The sequence below is a fragment of the Mauremys mutica genome, chromosome 1, assembly GCF_020497125.1.
Source record: "Mauremys mutica isolate MM-2020 ecotype Southern chromosome 1, ASM2049712v1, whole genome shotgun sequence".
Taxonomy (NCBI): Eukaryota; Metazoa; Chordata; order Testudines; family Geoemydidae; genus Mauremys; species Mauremys mutica.
Window position 1 is genome coordinate 216050990 of NC_059072.1, and position 20450 is coordinate 216071439.

Sequence of the window (20450 nt, forward strand, 5' to 3'; positions counted from 1 at the left end):
GTTGTTTCAAAATTAAATGTCAAGTGTAATATTCTTTCACAAGTATATTTTCTGCCGAGCATGTCATAAAATGAGCACTCATGTCAATAAATAGCTTCGTCGGAAAACTTCAATAAAGAAAATATATTTAACGTGAGGAGAGTGAAATTTGTGCATCTGACACAGTTCATAATGATTCTTTTTGATGTGGAAGTCGTTCAATCTGCTTTGACTGAGACTGAACACTTATTTCTAATTCTTTGACAAAACCTACTAAATTCTTTATCCTTTTTACTGAGAAATCTGTTCAGAACACTCTCTCTGTGTGTGTGTGTGTGTGTGTGTATATATATATATATATATACACACACTCTCTCTCTCTCTCTCTCTCTCTCTCTCTCTCTCTCTCTCTCTGAGAGAGAGAGTTTTAAAATCCTTTTAGTATAAAAAATAAAATAAAAATCATGCTCTCGTGTTGCCAGGAAATATTTTAAATATTATTTCAATTGACAAAATAAGTTTCATTTTTCAAACTAAGGTCTATATGGAACAGGTAGTTTAGTTTGAATGAAAAATATATTTATGAAAGTATGGGGTATGTTTGTAATGGTAGCAGAGAAATAAGCAAGTGATAAAGAAAGGTTTTCTGAAATTAAGTAGTAAGGTGAAAATCTTTTGACAGCTGCTACTGTGGTTTCTTTTCACTGTCTGACATGAGTAGAAATGTAGGATAGCTAATAATAAAAAAAAAATTACAGGTAGTCACAGCTCTGTGTCACTTTCCAATGCCATCCCAGAGTGCTTATTTATCATTCTCATTTTGAAAAGTTGAGTAAATGAAGACTAAAAATATTTCAGGAATGGAAGTGGCCTGACTTTATTATCCAATTGGACCATCACTATTATAATAGGGACTAGATTGCACTGGTTACTTTGGTGTTCTGTGAAGGTAAAATCATGGGATTATCAAAAAATATGTTTCATTGCTCTTTATTGAGTGGATCAAACATACATTAAAGTAAAGTAAATGCAAAACTTTGGTGGAGGGAAAAATCAATGAAAAACGTTGAATGTGATGTACTAAGTGTGAGAGACAGCAAGAGAAAAACATGGGAAACTAGACTGCCTTTGCCATGAAAGGAAAATGAATTTTAACTTGCCAGTCTGTGGTATGGATCTGTGTTTTATCTGGGAGCTAGACTCTAAGGAGACTTGAGTGATCGTAATTTGGGAGGTCATATCAAATTACCGTACTTCAAGAAACTTGTAACATGAGAGGTTTGCACATGTAGCCACTTGTGAGCCAGTGTGCTGATGCAACAGCACCCCCTTTGGTCAGACAGAGCATTGCACAAAGTTTACTTAATCTGGCAGGATGGCCAGTCAGCTCCTTTTGCCTGAGTCTCTATGGTAGTCCCATTCAGGGCTATGAAATGGGTTAGTCTAGCTGAGGTGTGTGGGCTCTTCTCCTTATCCCTGTGGGTTTTGGTACTTGCGGGATTTGGAAAACCCTTTAGTTTTTAAAGCTGAGGGATTGATAGGGGAACCCAGGCTCCCCACTCCATTGGGTTACAGATCAGGGCCTTTAAACCAGGCAGGGGGAATCAGTCCTCAACAACTCCTCCTGGTGTACCCATGGCTCCTTCCTATCTACCTTGGTTTCTGTCGGCTTCTCCAGACTTTAGATCTGGTCATGCCCTCTCTGCTTGCTGGCAGGAGTTTCCATTTCCAAACTGCTTGCTCCTCCGGCAGCAGCTCCACCCCTCTGCTTCTCAGCTCTTTTATTCTCCCAGCTGCTGTAAGGCTGCCAGTAAACCTTGGCTGACAGTTCCTGCATTAATCCCTTGGCTGCCCGGCCAGCCTGAAGTACATACACCCCATGACATCACCGTTAATATCAATTGGGGATTATGCAAGAGTATTTAGCAGAGTGGGGAATGAACCCCTGAATATCTCATTAGATTCATAAGAACATAACATAAGAATGGCCGTACCAGGTCAGAACAAAGGTCCATCTAGTCCAGTATCTGTCTACTGACAGTGGCCAATGCCAGGTGCCCCAGAGGGAGTGAACCTAACAGGCAATGATCAAGTGATCTCTCTCCTGCCATCCATCTCCATCCTCTGACAAACAGAGGCTTGGGATACCATTCCTTACCCATCCTGGCTAATAGCCATTTATGGACTTAACCACCATGAATTTATCCAGTTCTCTTTTAAACACTGTTATAATCCTAGCCTTCACAACCTCCTCAGGTAAGGAGTTCCACAAGTTGACTGTGCGCTGTGTGAAGAATAACTTCCTTTTATTTGTTTTAAACCTGCTGCCTATTTATTTTATTTGGTGACCCCTAGTTCTTGTATTATGGGAATAAGTAAATAACTTTTCCTTATCCACTTTCTCCACATCACTCATGATTTTAGATACCTCTATCATATCCCCCCTTAGTCTCCTCTTTTCCAAGCTGAAGAGTCCTAGCCTCTTTAATCTTTCCCATATGGGACCCTCTCCAAACCGCTAATCATTTTAGTTGCCCTTTTCTGAACCTTTTCTAGTGCCTGTATATGTTTTTTGAGGTGAGGAGACCACATCTGTACACAGTATTCGAGATGTGTGCGTACCATGGATTTATATAAGGGCAATAATATATTCTCAGTCTTATTCTCTATCCCCTTTTTAATGATTCCTAACATCCTATTTGCTTTTTTGACCGCCTCTGCACACTGCGTGGACATCTTCAGAGAACTGTCCAAGATGACTCCAAGATCTTTTTCCTGACTCATTATAGCTAAATTAGCCCCCATCATATTGTATGTATAGTTGGGGTTATTTTTTCCAATGTGCATTACTTTACATTTATCTACATTAAATTTCATTTGCCATTTTGTTGCCCAATCACTTAGTTTTGTGAGATCTTGTTGAAGTTCTTCACAGTCTGCTTTGGTCTTAACTATTTTGAGCAGTTTAGTATCATCTGCAAACTTTCCTACCTCACTGTTTACCCCTTTCTCCAGATCATTTATGAATAAATTGAATAGGATTGGTCCTAGGACTGACCCTTGGGGAACACCACTAGTTACCCCTCTCCATTCTGAGAATTTACCATTAATTCCTACCCTTTGTTCCTTGTCTTTTAACCAGTTCTCAATCCATGAAAAGACCTTCCCTCTTATCCCATGGCAACTTAATTTACGTAAGAGCCTTTGGTGAGGGACCTTGTCAAAGGCTTTCTGGAAATCTAAGTACACTATGTCCACCAGTCCCCCTTGTCCACATGTTTGTTGACCCCTTCAAAGAACTCTAATAGATTAGTAAGACACAATTTCCCTTTACAGAAAACATGTTGACTATTGCTCAACAGTTTACGTTTTTCTATGTGTCTGACAATTTTATTCTTAACTATTGTTTCGACTAATTTGCCCAGTACTGCTGTTAGACTTACTGGTCTGTAATTGCCGGGATCACTTCTAGAGCCCTTTTTAAATATTGGCATTACATTAGCTAACTTCCAGTCATTGTGTACCGAAGCCGATTTAAAGGACAGGTTACAAATCTTAGTTAATAGTTCCGCAACTTCACATTTGAGTTCTTTCAGAACTCTTGGGTGAATGCCATCTGGTCCCGGTGACTTGTTAATGTTGAGTTTATCAATGAATTCCAAAACCTCCTCTAGTGACACTTCAATCTGTGACAGTTCCTCAGATTTGTCACCTACAAAAGCCAGCTCAGGTTTGGGAATCTCCCTAACATCCTCAGCCATGAAGACTGAAGCAAAGAATCCATTCAGTTTTGCCGCAATGACTTTATCATCTTTAAGCACTCCTTTTGTATCTTGATCATCAAGGGGCCCCACTGGTTGTTTAGCAGGCTTCCTGATTCTGATGTACTTAAAAAACATTTTGTTATTACCTTTGGAGTTTTTGGCTAGCCGTTCTTCAAACTCCTCTTTGGCTTTTCTTATTATACTCTTGCACTTAATTTGGCAGTGTTTATGCTCCTTTCTATTTGCCTCACTAGCATTTAACTTCCACTTTTTAAAGGAAGTCTTTTTATCTCTCATTGCTTCTTTTACATGGTTGTTAAGCCACAGTGGCTCTTTTTTAGTTCTTTTACTGTGTTTCTTAATTTGGGGTATACATTGAAGTTGGGCCTCTATTATGGTGTCTTTAAGAAGGGCCCATGTAACTTGCAGGGATTTCACTTCAGTCACTTCTGTTTAACATCTGTTTAACTCACCCCCTCATTTTTGCATAGTTCCCCCTTTTGAAATTAAATGCCACAGTGTTGGTCTGTTGAGATGTTCTTCCCACCACAGGGATGTTGAATGCTATTGTATTATGGTCACTATTTCCAAGCGGTCCTGCTATAGTTACCTCTTGGACCAGCTCCTGCGCTCCACTCAGGATTAAATCTAGAGTTGCCTCTCCCCTTGTGGGTTCCCGTTCCAGCTGCTCCATGAAGCAGTCATTTAAAGTATCGAGAAATTTTATCTCTGCATTTCGTCCTGAAGTGAAATGTTCCCAGTCAATATGGGGATAATTGAAATCCCCATTATTATTGGGTTCTTAATTTTGATAGCCTCTCTAATTTCCCTTAGCATTTCATCATCACTATTACTGTCCTGGTCAGGTGGTCGATAATAGATCCCTAATGTTATATTTTTATTAGAGCATGAAATTTCTATCCATAGAGATTCTATGGAACATGTGGATTCGCTTAAGATTTTTACTTCATTTGAATCTACATTTTCTTTCACCTATAGTGCCACTCCCCCCCCGCATGACCTGTTCTGTCCTTCCGATATATTTTGTACCCCGGAATGATTGTGTCCCATTGATTGCTCTCAGTCCACCAGGTTTCTGTGATGCCTGATATCAATATCCTCCTTTATCACAAGGCACTCTAGTTCACCCATCTTATTATTTAGACTTCTGGCATTTGTGTACAAGCACTTTAAAAACTTGTCCCTGTTTATTAGCCTGCCTTTTTCTGATGTGCCAGATTCTTTTTTATGTGACTGTTTATCATCTGATCTGGCCCTTACATTATACTTTTCAGTCCTCTGCTCCTGACTATAACCTGGAGATTCTCTATCATTAGATTCTCTCCTAAGAGAAGTCTGTGTTCGATCCACATGCTCCTCTGCAGCAGTCGGCTTTCCCCCATCTCCTAGTTTAAAAACTGCTCTACAACCTTTTTAATGTTTAGTGCCAGCAGTCTGGTTCCACTTTGGTTTAGGTGGAGCCCATCTCTCCTGTATAGGCTCCCCCCATCCCAAAAGTTTCCCAAGTTCCTAATGAACGTAAACCCCTCCTCTCTACACCATCGTCTCATCCACGCATTGAGACTCTGGAGCTCTGCCTACCTACCTGGCCCTGCGCGTGGAACTGGGAGCATTTCTGAGAATGCCACCATAGAGGTCCTGGATTTCAGTCTCTTCCCTAGCAGCCTAAATTTGGCTTCCAGGACATCTCTCCTACCCTTCCCTATGTCATTGGTACCTACATGTACCACGACCACCGGCTCCTCCTCAGCACTACACATAAGTCTGACTAGATGCCTCGAGAGATCTGCAACCTTCGCACCAGGCAGGCAAGTCACCATATGGTTCTCCTGGTCATCACAAACCCAGCTATCTACGTTTCTAATGATCGAATCTCCCATTACTAACACCTGCCTCTCCCCTCCAAGTGAGAGCTTGAATTCTGATTTGTAATGCATTTGTTCCATTGCTATAAGAGTGTGGGAGAGTAAGGGAAACTTCATTTACTCTTCCTGGTTTTTAATGGAATGATCTGAAATAGAAAGTTATTTTCTCCTGTTTTCTTGTTTGCAAAACCTCTTCACTAATAAACTAATATCTTCTCTAATTTTTATCTTCTACTGTATCTGATTGTATCATGGGCAGCCAAACAAACCTATTTGCTGAGCTACAGAATCCACCTTTCAAGTCTCAAATCAACCTGTTGTACTGAGTATTGGAAATATTGCTCCTTGAGGGTTTTCTGACCTCTGTCATAACTGACCAGTAGAGGAGGGGTACTCATTTCCTTTCTCAGGCTTTTGATTTTGTTTAAATCCATTGATATTAGCACTGATGTGCAGCAGTTCCTTCTAATATAGTTTGGTCTAGATTTGTGTTTCTTTTAGTTTCCAGTCAGTATTGGAATTTGATACTGTTAGTATGCTGATAGTTACGGTTAATACAACTTTATGGTTCATAAATTGAGCCATCAGAATTCGGGAAATTCTAAACATAAAGGTTAAACTCTCCAACTTCACTCAGGTCCCTTATGCATAGAACCATAACAATGGTCGGTTCTTATTTCATTATAGATGGAGCTCATTGTGACATGTATAATTCAAGTACTTTAAGGATATGTCTACAGTGTGTAACTTTAGCACCCTCATGGCCAAGATGGCATCTGCTCTGCAGGCAGCTCTGGCCAAGAGAAGGCAGCAGGAGAAATCCCTTCCACCTCAGGGGCACCTGTTCCAACCCCCCCCAGAGTGAACACACCCACCCACAGGAAAAGTACAATGGATATAAGAAAGGGAAACATTTATTTACAGAGGGATGAGAGGAGAAAAACAACAAGGGAAACTATAGGGGAGCAGTAAAACAGTATTGCATCCAAACCAAGGCCCCACAGGCCCAGTGGTAGCACAGTGTGGAAGGGCAGACACCGAGCAATGTGTCTGCACACTGAGTTCAAGAGTCCTGAGCAAAGTTCCTGTCCAGTGCCCTCCAAACCCCTTTGGTGCCCTCTTCTGCTGCTCTCTGCAAAGCCACACAGAACAACCACCACCCCACTTAAATATCTAGCAACCTCCCTCCTTATTCGCAATGTAGAGACACAAGCCCCAGTACTCACAGCCCCATGCAGCTCTGGGCAGCCATGATACTGAGTCCAGCTCCGGCCTGTCCTCCTCGGGCGATTCCTCCCTGGCACAGGGCTCCTCCTGGCTCCTGTCCTGGGCTGTCTCCGATCAGCCGCCCTGTCCTTCCCAGGCTTCAGACAGGTTCTCTGCTGCTTCACTCTGTGAGGGCCTGTGGGCTGCAGCCCTTCTCTCTCCCGGGAGCTCCAGAGCCACATCCTGGAGTTTCCCTCCTTTCTCTCACTGCTCACCTTCCCGCCCTTAGGAAAAAGATTTAAGGGGGCCATGCTTTCTAAACCTCAAAGGAGTTACAAGTGCAATAAAACACCCGCAGCTGGCCTCTGTCAGCTGACATGGGGCCTGGGCTGTGGGCTATAAAATTGCAGTGTAGAGGTTGGAGTCTGAAGTCTGGGCTCCAGCCCGAATGTGTACACTGCAATTTTACAGCTCCACAGCCTGAGCCCTGTGAGTTTGAGTCAGCTGACGGGGGCCAGCTGCAGAAGTTATATTGCACTTACCCTAAATATTTGCATTCATATTGTATAGGTTGAATTGACTATAAAAGTTGAAAAAGTGGAAAATTAAGCCCTGAGTGTGAAAAAAATTAATGAAAGTATCATTAATGAAAGTTGCCAAGGTTTGTTCTGCTCCAACTATTGTACTTTTTTCAAATAAAATGATCATATTTGAAAATAATATGCATATAACCATCAATGTATGTGTATGCTCAACATAATCTGCTCTGAGCAGTGGCCATTGGTAGTTAATGGATCTTCACCAAACTTATCAAGGGGGAGATGAGTAGAGGAGTCTGAATAAGAAACTGTAGGGTAGCTACCTAGGTCTCTGCTTGGAGTTGCTGGGGAAATAGGTGAATGAGGATTGGTGGTACTGGAGCTACTGGGAGATGAGTGGTTGCTGGGGCTTCCTCGGTAGCAGAGAGCTTCTAGTGAATAGATGGTGCTGGGGAAAGGAAACGGATCACTGTGAGGGAAGGTGGGGAATAGAAGGTGCTTTGGTTCTTGGGAGTTTTGGGGTGGCAAGTAGATGGTAGGTGTTGGGGCAGGAGGCTTCTGGGTAATGGATGAGTGCTGGGACTTCTGGGGGCAGAAAGCAGTTGGATGGTAGAAGGTGCCTGACTTTGTGGGATACAGAGGGCTGTTTGGTTAGCAGAGGCAGGGACTGGGGAATGGGTGTTGGGGTGTGCAACTGGCTGCAAGGAGGATGGGTAGGGAGGGAGCTAGGTCTGATATTGGACTCAGATCCAGAAGAGGGAACAGAGAGATGAGACAACTGGCTGCCCGCTCATGAAGTGCAACTGTGCCCTATATTAGCCAAAAAGTGGAATACCTGCATATGTCATTTTCCTTTAGCTAAGTCAGATGGACAGGAATCCATCTGAAATCTTGGAATATGTTACAAGGCTGCCAAATGCCTGGATATCATGTAAGATACATGACAGATGGCTTCCCTGATCATGGTTTAGTGTTCTCTGCTCAAAAGGCAGCAACTTGGTCCATGTCTCCTGATGGCACAAGAAAATACATTGGAAAAGAATTCTTGAAGGCAACTGTACATGAGTTATCATAGTGATATATTTTGATTGCTTTTTTTTCCCCACAATGCTTAGAAATGTATTCACACTCAGGAATAAAGAGACTATGCGGTAAATTACGGTTGAAGCAGAGGCCTCAACTATATTGAACTTAGTCCTAAGGGGTTTAACTCCCCTCAGTGACTAACTGGCACCAACAGTGGTCCAACTTCACACCAGTATTAGTAGGCATAACAAGGGGCGGCACTGGGGGAGGCTTGTGGGGACTATAGCCACCCCAAAATTTGCCTTAACCCCTGTAGCCACCCCTTCCAGAGCTGGGCACCTGGCCAACAGCTGCCACTCTCTTGTTGCCCAGCTCCCAGTGCTGTGGTAGTCTCCCCTTCTTTGGGAAGCTGATCCATTACTGGCATGGCTCTGGGGGAGCTCACCTGATGCTAGACATGGATGCGCCCAAGTGGGTCTCTGCTGAGCAGGGATGGGGGGACAGGGAGCCTGTCTGTGCTGGTGCCTCTGGCTCTGGATTAGGAGCTGCGACTACCACTGTACTGAACAAGCATTCAGACTCGTGAGTGCTCAGCTTAGAGACAGTGCACCGACGCACTCACTCAGGCACACAGTCTCGTTCAACACTGCCACCAACACACTCTCTCTCTCTCCTCCTCCTCCCACACATACCCCCAACACATACACACACATTCATTCCCTCACTTACTCCCCACAACACTCACACTCGCTCTCTCTCACACAGTCTCCCTCACACATTCCCTCCAACAAACACAACCACACATACTCTCACATAGCCCCTTCAACACATACACTCACTCTCTCTCTCACAGATACAGTCTCCTGCACTTTTGTCTGTATTTTTTCCCCTTTGAGGATAACCTAGGTAAACATATGTTTACGTGTGTATTGTTAAAAAAAAAAAAGTATGTCTGCCCACCAAATGTATAGTGCCACCCCTCCAATTTTCTGTGCAGCCCACCTCAGCCCCCACCCCGAGAAAGAGGCTGGAGCTGCCCTGGGCATAACCATAGGGGAAGACCAACCTTAGCCTTCCTGCTTTCCAAAACAAAGCCTAACATATTCAGTACCATTACTTAAATCCCAGACCCCGCTAACTCTTGTGAGGGTTTAGGATACAGTCCCCGCTATCTTCACCAGACTTTGCAGCCCACCTCTTCTACATATAGCGCCCCTCTTGCTGATCGTACACTACCCTTTCTACTAGTTTATCAAGGATCTGCCAACGTTTAGTCCAAAATGTGGAGAGACACCTAATCAGATCACTATCCCTTACCAAGCCACTTGCCAGCAGAAGAATCCACACTAACTGGACCAATTTGGCAGTGAGGGAAAAATTCCTTGCCTGCCTCACAAAATGCAAATGGCCAAACATGAGTTGCCCAGTGCCACTTCACTCTGGGGAATCCAAAATGGGTGACACCTGTGGTTGCTTGGTCTGGGTGTGGCTATTTATTCCAGGAAGCTAATTAGGCTCCTTCTGCTCCTTTCCAAGCAGCCAGTTCTGTTCTGCCAATTTCTGTTGCCAGGGAGAAAAATTCTCTCCCATTATGAGGGACCAAGGAGAAGGGAACATGGAGATGGCATCATCCCCTCCTGTACAAGGATCCCTGCTTGTCCATCAAAGCTTTCCACCTTCCTCCACATGTTCAGACCAAGGAGGCATTTCTGTGATAGTGAAGTTTTCTTTTCAATTTATTTTAACAAAGAACACATTGTGTGACTTGCAGCCTGTTTATATATATTTCATAATGGGAACAGCTATCTACCTGTCCTTTTTATTCTCTTCTCTGAGTTACTTAAGTTCTGTATCAGAGGGGTAGCCATGTTAGTCTGGATCATGCATCTGATGAAGTGAGTATTCACCCACGAAAGCTTATGCTCCAATACTTCTGTTAGTCTATAAGGTGCCACAGGTCTCTGTCGCTTTTTAAGTTCTGTATGAATCCAAGCCTGTTCCCTGGAGATCTAGCTATATATTCTCCAGCTGCTGTATCTCTGAGAGAACAAAATTGGGAGTGCTCTGAGTGTTATCAATGAAGAGAGTAGTGTCTTCAGGTTGTCTCACTGAGGGAGGGGGCGGGATACTGTTCAGTCTCCATGATACTTAAACCATGAATATTGAATCAATTTCATGTGCCAATTGTAGGGCTTTGAAGATTTACTTACGAAGAGGCAGTGTGAAATGCCTGACTTCCAGAGAAGGTCTTGATCAATCTGTAGATAAAAGATATGAAAAAAATGAGACTGCCATACTAATACTTTCATTTTAAGTGAAGAGGAAAAAATGTTTCAAAAGTATTACAGTTGCAGTCAACTTTTAGTCGTCTTGTATTTATCTATCAAGCTTCCTGTTCCTGATTAAAACTGGAAGGTCTCACATTTAACAAACAATATCAACTCTAAAAACTGTATCTGAAGATAAAAAAAATCATAGTAATCCAATAGAAAAGTTATTTTACTCAAGTTAGAGAGACAAGGTGGATGACGTAATATCTTTATTTGGACCAACTTCTGTAGGTGAGAGAGACAAGCTTTCAAGCTACACAAAGCTGCTCTTCAGGTCTGGGAAAGGTACTCAGAGTGTCACAGCTACATACAAAATCGAACAGATAATTTAGCATAAGTAGCCCATATTCTAAGAGTCCATTCACCAATCTTGTCTCCTTAATATACTGGGACCTACAAGACTACAACAATACTTGACTTAAGTTACTCAGTCATACTATTAACTACTAGCCCTAATAGTTACCTTATCTTTTCCCCAAAACAAAATCCACTTTTTTAAATGTTTGACTAGAGAAACCAGTTTTGCATTTCTTGTTCCGAAGATTCCTCAAAATTGAATTTTCCATCCTCTCAGTATCCTCAAATTGTATTTCCAGGATCATGCGATGTCATTGCACAATAATGCATTCCAGGCACAGTGTAACAAATCTGTTCAAGGTTACTGTATTTTGAACTAGCTAACATCTAAACCAGGTGTCTCTGTTTATTTTATTTGAATAATTGTGCAGGTAATGTACAATAATCTCATTGTGAGCAAAAACTTATCAGTGAAATATTTACTCTCAGCTAATTGAGCAAACAAACTAACCTATTGCAATATGACTGATTCCGTGAGAAGAAATTGTGCTGTTACTGAGTGAGAGAGATTGATCTGCAGAGGCTGATAATGTTATCTCTGTATTCCTTGTCTTCTTTAGTTAACAGAGGAAGACTGTGTGTTTAGTTCTCCCTTTGATTGTGTTTGGCATGATGGATAAGCAATATGCATACCCACTGTTGCCGTTTCAAGTGACTGATTCACATATAGCTGGTGGAAATGTGTAATACTGGTGCCCAGAGAACCTGAAGTGCTGCAAGCAGCTGTCATGACATTCCCAGGGCCAGCTCCAGGCACCAGCTCAGCAAGCAGGTGCTTGGGGCGGCATGTCGGGCTCTTCGGCGGTGGGTCCCTCGGTCCCTCACGGAGGGAAGGACCTGCTGCCGAAGCAAAAAGCGGCAAAGTGGAGCTGCCGCCTTCCGCGATCGCGGCTTTTTTTTTTTTTTTTTTGCCGCTTGGGGCAGCAAAAACCCTGGAGCCGGCCCTGGACTTTGAAAGTGACTTGTAGCCTACCCAACAAATTTCTGTTAGAAAGGGAGGATATACTTCCATAAAGCTGGGAAAAGATGTTCGTATTTAGATTTGCGCTGAGTTGAATGGAAGTTTATTCTTGAGGGCCAACCCCTTTTTCTCATCAAGATACCATTTTTTAACACTCCCCAATCTCCATCCCCACTGCCCATTTTTCCAAACCCTGCGCTGTATTTATTTATTTTTGTTTGTTTATTTAATCTTTTGTTCTACTCTTGTGGTAAGTAGGGATATCTTTCCTTTCCACCGACCCTCTCATTATCTCTTCACGGACTGCTAACTTGGCTCCTCTTAGGACTTTTGGAGAACTGGCAGTATTAGCCTCATTCTGTACAGTAATAATCCCCAGGACAGCAGGATGTCCTTCTTGCAATATTTGTCAGTTTTGGAACACAGAATGAATAAAGAGGTCTATCACCACGGAAACAAGAGATCAGGAGTATTTTTTTTATTTCCAGACAGTTGTATTTTGTAGCCTCTTAGCTCAAAAATAGAGTAAGAAATATTGCTAAAGTTTCTGAGAGAATTACTTCTGTCTTGAGGGCATAGAAAATATCAGCCCAAAGTTGACTATTTCAAAATGTTGAAAGCATGTGAAAATTGTGTTTATAATGAAAGTACCAAAATAACCTTATCTACTCCCAGACAAAAACTAAGTTAAAATTTAGTTAAGGTTGAGAGTATATCAGTAATTTGGAGTAGAAGAAAAAATAGAGAGATGTAATTATCCTAATAACAAACATCATAAACCAAGAGTTAAGTTAAATTTAAAATAAACCCAAATATGTTAAGATATGGAAATGCACAGTTAAGGCATGCAAACAACCTTGACTCTGCCCTGGGTTGACACCATCCGATAACCAGAAAATATGCATGAGTTTTAACCATTTCAGAAGTCTGAAGTGTCTGTTATTCCATTACTGAGATGACACAGGACAAAAAAGTCTGACAGATGTTTCATTAATTTCAAATCATACACTAATAAAGTTACTTTTGAATTCTGAGAAAATTCATTCTGTATTCAAAGAGTAAGTGCTGCATTTTGGGAGTGGATATGCTGTATTTTTCACAGATAACACAGAGATTACATTCTTCAAGTGTAAAACTCTTTTTTCCTTTACTATGAAACTTTGACTAGAACCTCCATAATATATATGAAACTACCTGTGCGACTAAGGTTATTGAAAAGGTGAATTATATTATTTGATAAATACAGCAATAAGTGAACATGTATTAAAAGGCTACATCATAATGTACACCAAAAGGGATTTTATCAAGAGGCATGGGGTATAGTGTTAAAATTGAGTGAGCACCTTTAACTGTCAGATTTCTTTATATTTGAATGCTTCACAGTGCATCCTAATTTCTCTTAATGTCAAGTTTTTATATGGAATATATTTAACATTTAGTGTGTCTGCTGAGTTTTCCAGATATTGAATTATACATTGATGTCAGTTATCTTCTGTACTACAAAGAAAATAATAATTTTATGCTAAAGCATTTTAAAATCTATAAAATGGCTATTGAGACTGTCAGAAAAATTTAGTAATTAACATGTTTTTTCTTTCCATTTTCATTCAGTGGTTTCCTAAATTTTTTTTTTGCTTTTATTTTTCTTGACAGCTGTCAACATTTCTCTAGGTCACAAATATCTAAACAATTACCGCTTGCCCTGAAACTTCCCATTTACCAATAAACTGTTGGAGATGTTGCTTTACAGATTGGAGCCCTCAGCTTTATTGTCTGTGATCTGATGATAGGGCTACAGCCTCTTGTTATGCTCTCAGACCTATTTATACACTGTGGTGCTGAGCCATTCCTTTGTGCTGGTGTTCTTCCACCTAAAGAAAAAAGTAGTTCAGCCTAAAAAACTAAAAACATATTCAATTAATATATTTAATTTCTTCACTATCTTGCTATATATAAAAGACAGTTTTCAAATGTATTTGCTCATTTTCCTGCACATGTGGCCACTGTTGATCTCAAGTCCATGCCTTGGCAATACACTTCCCCTGTATGTATGCTGGCTTTTCCTAGGCCATTATTCCTAAACATAAGGTTACAGCCCAACCTAGCAAAGAGTTTCCCAGCATTAAAGAGAGCACACAAAGTATGTGAAATCCTAGTGTATAGCAAAGTACTCAGATGCTCTCAAATGGTATCCACTGTGAGCTAGATTTTCAAAAGAGCCTAGGGGCAGATTTAAGTGCCCAGCACCTACAGTTAGGATGGATTTTCAAAAGAGCTCAGCCCTGTTTACATACTTTAAGAACAACAACCTTCTTTCTGTAGCATTCAAAAAAAGAGTTAGCAAATATTGCACAATGTTATTTCTGCAGTTCAGTTTAAGGAATAGATAAAATAATGTTTCACGTATAATGCATCTGTCATCCTGGTCCTGAAACGTAGCTTCTATTCTGGGGGATAAACTAAGTAGTTCTATTATTTATTAAATTAAGAATTAAGTTATTGTGTTCTAATACATATTGTTATAATTTGTTAAAAGGAAACATTAACATATTTTAATATAACTTGTTCCCAATTTAACTTTAAAACAGAAATCTTTCTTTACCAGCTTACTTTGTTTTCATCTTATGTGGAGTGGTTGGTTATTTTGTAGAATTTGAGTTCAGGGAAGGTGGAACTTCTTAAGGTATTTAGAGAGATGAAGCAGTGTGGGGAAATGGTAATGCAGGTTTCATTTTAGGACTGCTAGCCTGGAGAGTGTCCTTTTAAGTACTGTTATTGAGTGTTTTATTTTTCACTGGTGCATACACCTTGAAAAATCTATATCATGTTTTTAGATTGTTCTAATTGTTCTAATTAATAATTTTCACTGCAGTTAATTTACTCCCAGTAATGATACTACTATAGTATAGTGCCAAGGAGCCTCAGTCATGGCCCAGGACCCCATTGTGTTACGTGTTGTATAAACACAATCCAGTATGGCACCTCTGTCCCCCTATGTTTACACTCTAAGTACATTATATAACAAATTTGGATGATGGCTATTATTTTAGCATCTGAAACCTGAAGTGAAATCTTATGCATGGGTATGCACACAATGGGGCGGTGGGCGGAAAACACCACCACTGCCTCCTGGCTTTTCTAGCTATTACTTTATGGTCCTCATTTCAGCCACTGTCTTTGTAAATGATAGATGTTGACAGTTTTCAAAACCGAACTTACCCTTTTTAATAAAAGACAGATTAGGCTTCTAAGAATTTGATGTCTCTTTCTAGAAAATGTGCATATTCACATTATATGAGATAAAGGTAAAACCTCAAAGCAGATGAAAGTAAAAATCATGAAAGTAGCAAAATCTAGTGGTACATTATGAAGTAACATTGCTTCAGTGATTTATTTGCTGATGTATTGGTGGATAATCTAAGCACTATATCCAGATGTACAGACACTCTTTTCTTAACCTGTGTACCATATAATTTTTTAACATTAGCTTTAATAAAATTTTTAAATCTGTTCTTACTTTAGTAGCTCAGGTGCTTACATTAACACTGATCCAACCTGCAAAGCTTTTCTGTTCTATGGAAAATTCCTAGAACTGGCAACCATGGGGCTGTTATCTAATAAGCTGTTTAGAAATAGTACAAAGCATCTTACAAACAGCCAAAATAGTAAATACTGATAGGGTACCCTATCCTTTCACTATTAACATCAGCCAGTGAGGGTGTTCAGAATAATAACTCTGTCTCATTGACTAAAAGTAAGGACCTGAAAGTACCAGAATTCCACTTAGAATATATTATTACCACAGACACACACAAAACACTAGCTGATTGTCTGATAGATATTTCAAACCTCTTTGACAAAAGACATTGGGTCCTAAAAACTGAAGGTAGCTATGGAGTCAGAATAAAATGCAACTATCCCTTGCTCAGCAAACAAATCTGTGTTTGATGTGAACACCCACATCCCAGGACCAGACAACACTATAGTCCACCCCCAATGCTCTCTTACTTCCCCTTCAATTCATAATTTACAAGGAAAGTTAGTCACTGCTATATTATGGGTAGCAATGTGGCTGGACTTCCACACAGAAAAGCTAATGATCCCCAACAAAGACTGGGATCATTGTTGTTTGTCTCATATTTGTAGCATGGCATGGAAAAGATTAGGCCCCATTGTACTAGGCACTGAAGAAATATATAGCAAAGGGATGGGGTCCTTGCCTTGAAGAGTTTACAATCTAAGTTCACTATGGGAGACTACAAGTGGATATAACAAACAGAAGGTAATGGGGAGATAATTACAAACGGCATAATAAGCACCAGTCACAGCTTACTAGCTGGTTTATCAAGTGTTTTGTAGGCATAATGGCATAAATGGGTTGTAAGGGAAGATTTGAAGGAGAGTGCTTTTCTCAAAATTTGACAAGCATCATTATACTTTCTCTCATGCTGCCCCTTATGCTTGGAAGGCATTCCCCTGGGCTATTTCATTACTGTCCTTTAATCTTTCCTTAAAATCCACTTTTGGCTTTATGCCTACAAAACACTTGACAATGATTAACCAGGGGTTTGCATTTCTACAGGGTAAAAGAGATTATATAGGATGAGGATAGACCACAAAGGGCCTTAAAAATGAAGACAAGGATTCAATCGTCCTTTCACAGTTAGCATTCAGTCCCTACTCCAGGAAACTATTTATATTTCACATGTCAGAGTTCCTTCTTGAGAGATCTTTTATTCCTCTCACTTGCTGGAATGGATTATCTTGGATTGGATTGTGATGACAGTAAACCCATTCTGAGTAAACAAAATCTCTTGAACTATATAATGAGATCAGGAGGCCCATCAGGCTTCTGTGTGGAACACTGCATCAGGGAGGATGGTTTTATTTTACAGTTTTGCTGTCTCCTCTTCACTCTAGCTTTGGGTTTTAGGGGTCCTTCAAACCTTAGAGTTTTTCTGTGCTAATTCTTTTAACAAGAGCTGAATGGGTGGCAAAAAGAGGCGAAATTTATCTTACAAAAAGGTGGCTGTGAAAAAGTCAGGAGCCCTGATTTATACTGCAGCCTATGTTTATGAACAAAAATATTGTGACTGTACATTTTCTATGAATTATGTATGTGTTTGTTTATTTGTTGTTGTCTTTAGGCTATGAGAAGACAAAAGGTTCTTGAACAGAGTATCCAGTCTGCCCAGGAAATTGACAAAACCCTTCGCTTGATCCAAGAGTCTCTTGCCTTCGTTGACAGACAATTAACAGCCTACATTGCAGAGAGAGTTGATGCTGCACAAGTCCCTCAGGAAGCACAAGTAAGTTACATGTGGGTTAATGGTCTTGAATTGATTTGTTAATCACACCGGATTTCTGAATCACTGAAGAGTGGTGGGCTTTCTGTCTCTTTTTTAAATAAGAGGTTTAGAATTTTTGTAATGCTCTAAATTAAAAAGATGAACTTGCAACAGGTTTTTATAGATAGATATAGTTTAGGTAGAAGTATTACTGGAAATGGGCCACCTTGATTGCATTGACCTCGTTAGCACTACAAAAGTAATTTTCCCTCCCTTGGTATTCACCCCTTTTTGTCAACTGTTGAGAATAGGCCACTTCCACCTTAATTGAATTGGCTCCTTAGCACTGACACCCCCCAACACACACACACTTGGTAAGGCAACTCCCATCTTTTCATGTGCTATAATATATAGTCGTCTTACTGTATTTTTCACTCCATGTATCTGATGAAGTGGGTTTTAGCCCACAAAAGCTTATGCCCAAATAAATTTGTTAGTCTCTAAGATGCCACAAGGACTCCTCATTATTTTTATTTAAAGGAGGTTGTTTATGTACTCTGATACTTTTATGTACCAATAAAATCATACTTTCAACTTTTTCACCTGTGCCTATCCAGATGATTTAAAGAACCTTAATGCCATGAAAGATTATGCAGTAACATTAAAATGGCAATGAAAAACAAAGTGGCTCTTTAAAATCCAATCTTTCTTATCCCAGAATTTACTCATCATCTTCTTTTTATTTTTAGTTGGTTTATTTGTAAAGCCAATTAGATGGCATATGGATTGCTACTGAATTATCTAATCACAGGTACTGTGGTTAATTGTTACTTTGATTTACATAAATATCCTTACATTTTAGTTCTTCAGTTCAGACAAGTTTAAAAGAAAATCATCCTTTCCTTCCCCTCGTACAACTTATTTGTTCAGGCTTTGAACCTAGAGCACATTTACCATATCTAACACCAGTTTGTACTTTTCAACTATTTTCACTATAACATTTATCCATAGCCCTGTTTAAAAAACAAAACAAAAAAAGTAAGTTGAAATAAAGCCTGCTACTTCTAATACCAAAGTATTCAAATTGTACTATAGGAAATCAAATAGCTTTTCAGGTAATTAGATATTTAATAAAAAGTATGATAATATCAGGAGAAAATAATATGGAAAAGTATGTATGGATTGTAAGGATTTGTTAGGCTACTGCCAATTGCATTTTCTGTTGGAAATAGTGATTCCTAAGTACAGATGTCTTGCAGGGAGAAGTTTTGAAGAGTTGGTCTCAGATACAGACAAAAATGGAGAAAAGACATTGTGGGCCTGATTTCAGATGTCCTGAGCTCCCACAGCTCCCACTGAAGTCAAAGGGAACTGCGGTTCCACCACAACTCTGGAAATCAGGCCCTGTGTCTTTTATATTAAAAAATAATTTTAAATAGTTAAAAATTCCATCAAAAATATGTGTAATTTAAAACCAAAAACAAATATTTAGACCATACCAGGCCTTATTCTGCCCTCAGCCTAATTTTACACTGTTTAATTACTGACTCTGGTTGAGTTGTTCCCATCTTACACCAGTGGAAGAGTAGAGTCAGGCTTAGATGATTTACACCTCGTGTATCAAATTTCAGTCCTAAACTATAGTATTTACCCACTACTGTCCCTTTAAATTTATTGTTCTTCCTCCTAAAACTTTGATCAACAGAGTATTATCAGGTAACTCAGGGCTTAAACCAGCCTTTGTCAAGGGAGCATTGGTATGATTTTCATCTTCTAAATCTATCTCTCTAAAGATTAGTAGTTTAGGAAACATTCAGTATTGTCTGTTTGACATTGCTGTTTGTAGACCTTTTCAAAAATATGCTCTGATAAAAATAAATTGTAATTTATTCATCCTTTAGAAACTGGCATAGATGCATGCACAGATGTAGTATTGATGGTGTTTCAGGTTTTATATAAGAAGCAATATTTCAATACTTTAACCAACATTTAAGCTGAAATATTTTTGTTTACATGGGCAAACTCCTTTTTTTTCCCTCCAAAACATTTGTATTGCATATGAATTTATTGCCTCATGTCTGATGTTGAACTTACCTAATGGTAATAGGTGTGAAATCAAACAACCCAGAATTTGTTGACTCTTTCCCCTTCACAATTTCATTTTAAGATGCAGGTAAAATCTTTTGAGGAAACCAAGTTCTCATCAGAACAGATTGAACTCAAATATTACTGTTCTCTGAAGTTCAGTCTGAAGTTCCTTAAAATCCTTATAGGAAAATAAAATGTACAATACATTTTAAATGGGTAAATTAGCCTGATTCATCTCACCAGTGAATGGCAGGGCTAAGGTACTGGCTTATCTACTGAGGAGTCTCTGCTGGCACACCTCCTACAAAGAGATCAGAGCTTTTCCTTCATGATAGAACTCCCAGGTCAAAACAGTGGTTGTCTTGCTACCTGCCTTTCCTTTAGAGTGAATGCCCTTCTTTTTCCAGGGAAGAGGATAATTAATGAATGATGGTTAATCAAACCCAGAGACTATAAAATAAACTCTTCAGTAAAGTATGTTGCATTCCTAGAAAAACAGAAGGAATTTTGATCAGAAAGATGTCAAGGTTTTTTTAATGTTTGGTTCCTAAATTCAAACCCAGGGCTAAAATTGAGAGGAAATGAAGTGAAATGCAGCTCCTCTTGTTAAACTAAAGTGATTACTTTGATACGTGCAGAGAGATGGCAAAAGAAAAGGGGAGTTTTCAGTGTTAGATATATGCTATTTGAGCCCTGCTTTGGATCACCTTTTGAATACAAATTCCATGTGCTTCTTACTCCACCGTGTGGCACTGAGAATTTATGCTGTAGTACTAGTGCCGGGTAACAGACACTTGCTGCCTGTCTCTCTCCACCTCCCACTGAAGATAGTGTATTCAAACATAGTAGTCTAACCACAGCCATTCAAAGAAATTAATGGATTCAGATGCCTGTAGGGCACAGTGATAAAACCCTGTGTTGAAAGAGAAAAAAATAAGACAAATTTTACAAAATATATTCATGAAGAAGTCATTTCTGTGTATGACCTCACTATTCCAAAATGACCTCTCTTTCATCTACATGAAT

The 20450-nt window shown here is 39.8% G+C and overlaps 1 protein-coding gene and 1 long non-coding RNA gene across 16 annotated transcripts in view; one reads left to right on the plus strand and one right to left on the minus strand.

The window, feature by feature from the left end:
- Window positions 1-20450, plus strand: part of DMD (dystrophin) — a 2044659-nt gene that overhangs the window by 891082 nt on the left and 1133127 nt on the right. For all 15 annotated transcript variants that reach the window (XM_044996713.1, XM_044997415.1, XM_045002732.1 and 12 more), the window contains one exon: window positions 17196-17357. In XM_044996713.1, coding sequence (XP_044852648.1) covers window positions 17196-17357 — 162 coding nt within the window. The remainder of the gene's footprint in view (window positions 1-17195; window positions 17358-20450) is intronic.
- Window positions 1-20450, minus strand: part of LOC123362491 — a 45578-nt gene that overhangs the window by 18165 nt on the left and 6963 nt on the right. The window contains exon 3 of the long non-coding RNA XR_006576469.1: window positions 10611-10658. This is a non-coding gene — a long non-coding RNA (uncharacterized LOC123362491). The remainder of the gene's footprint in view (window positions 1-10610; window positions 10659-20450) is intronic.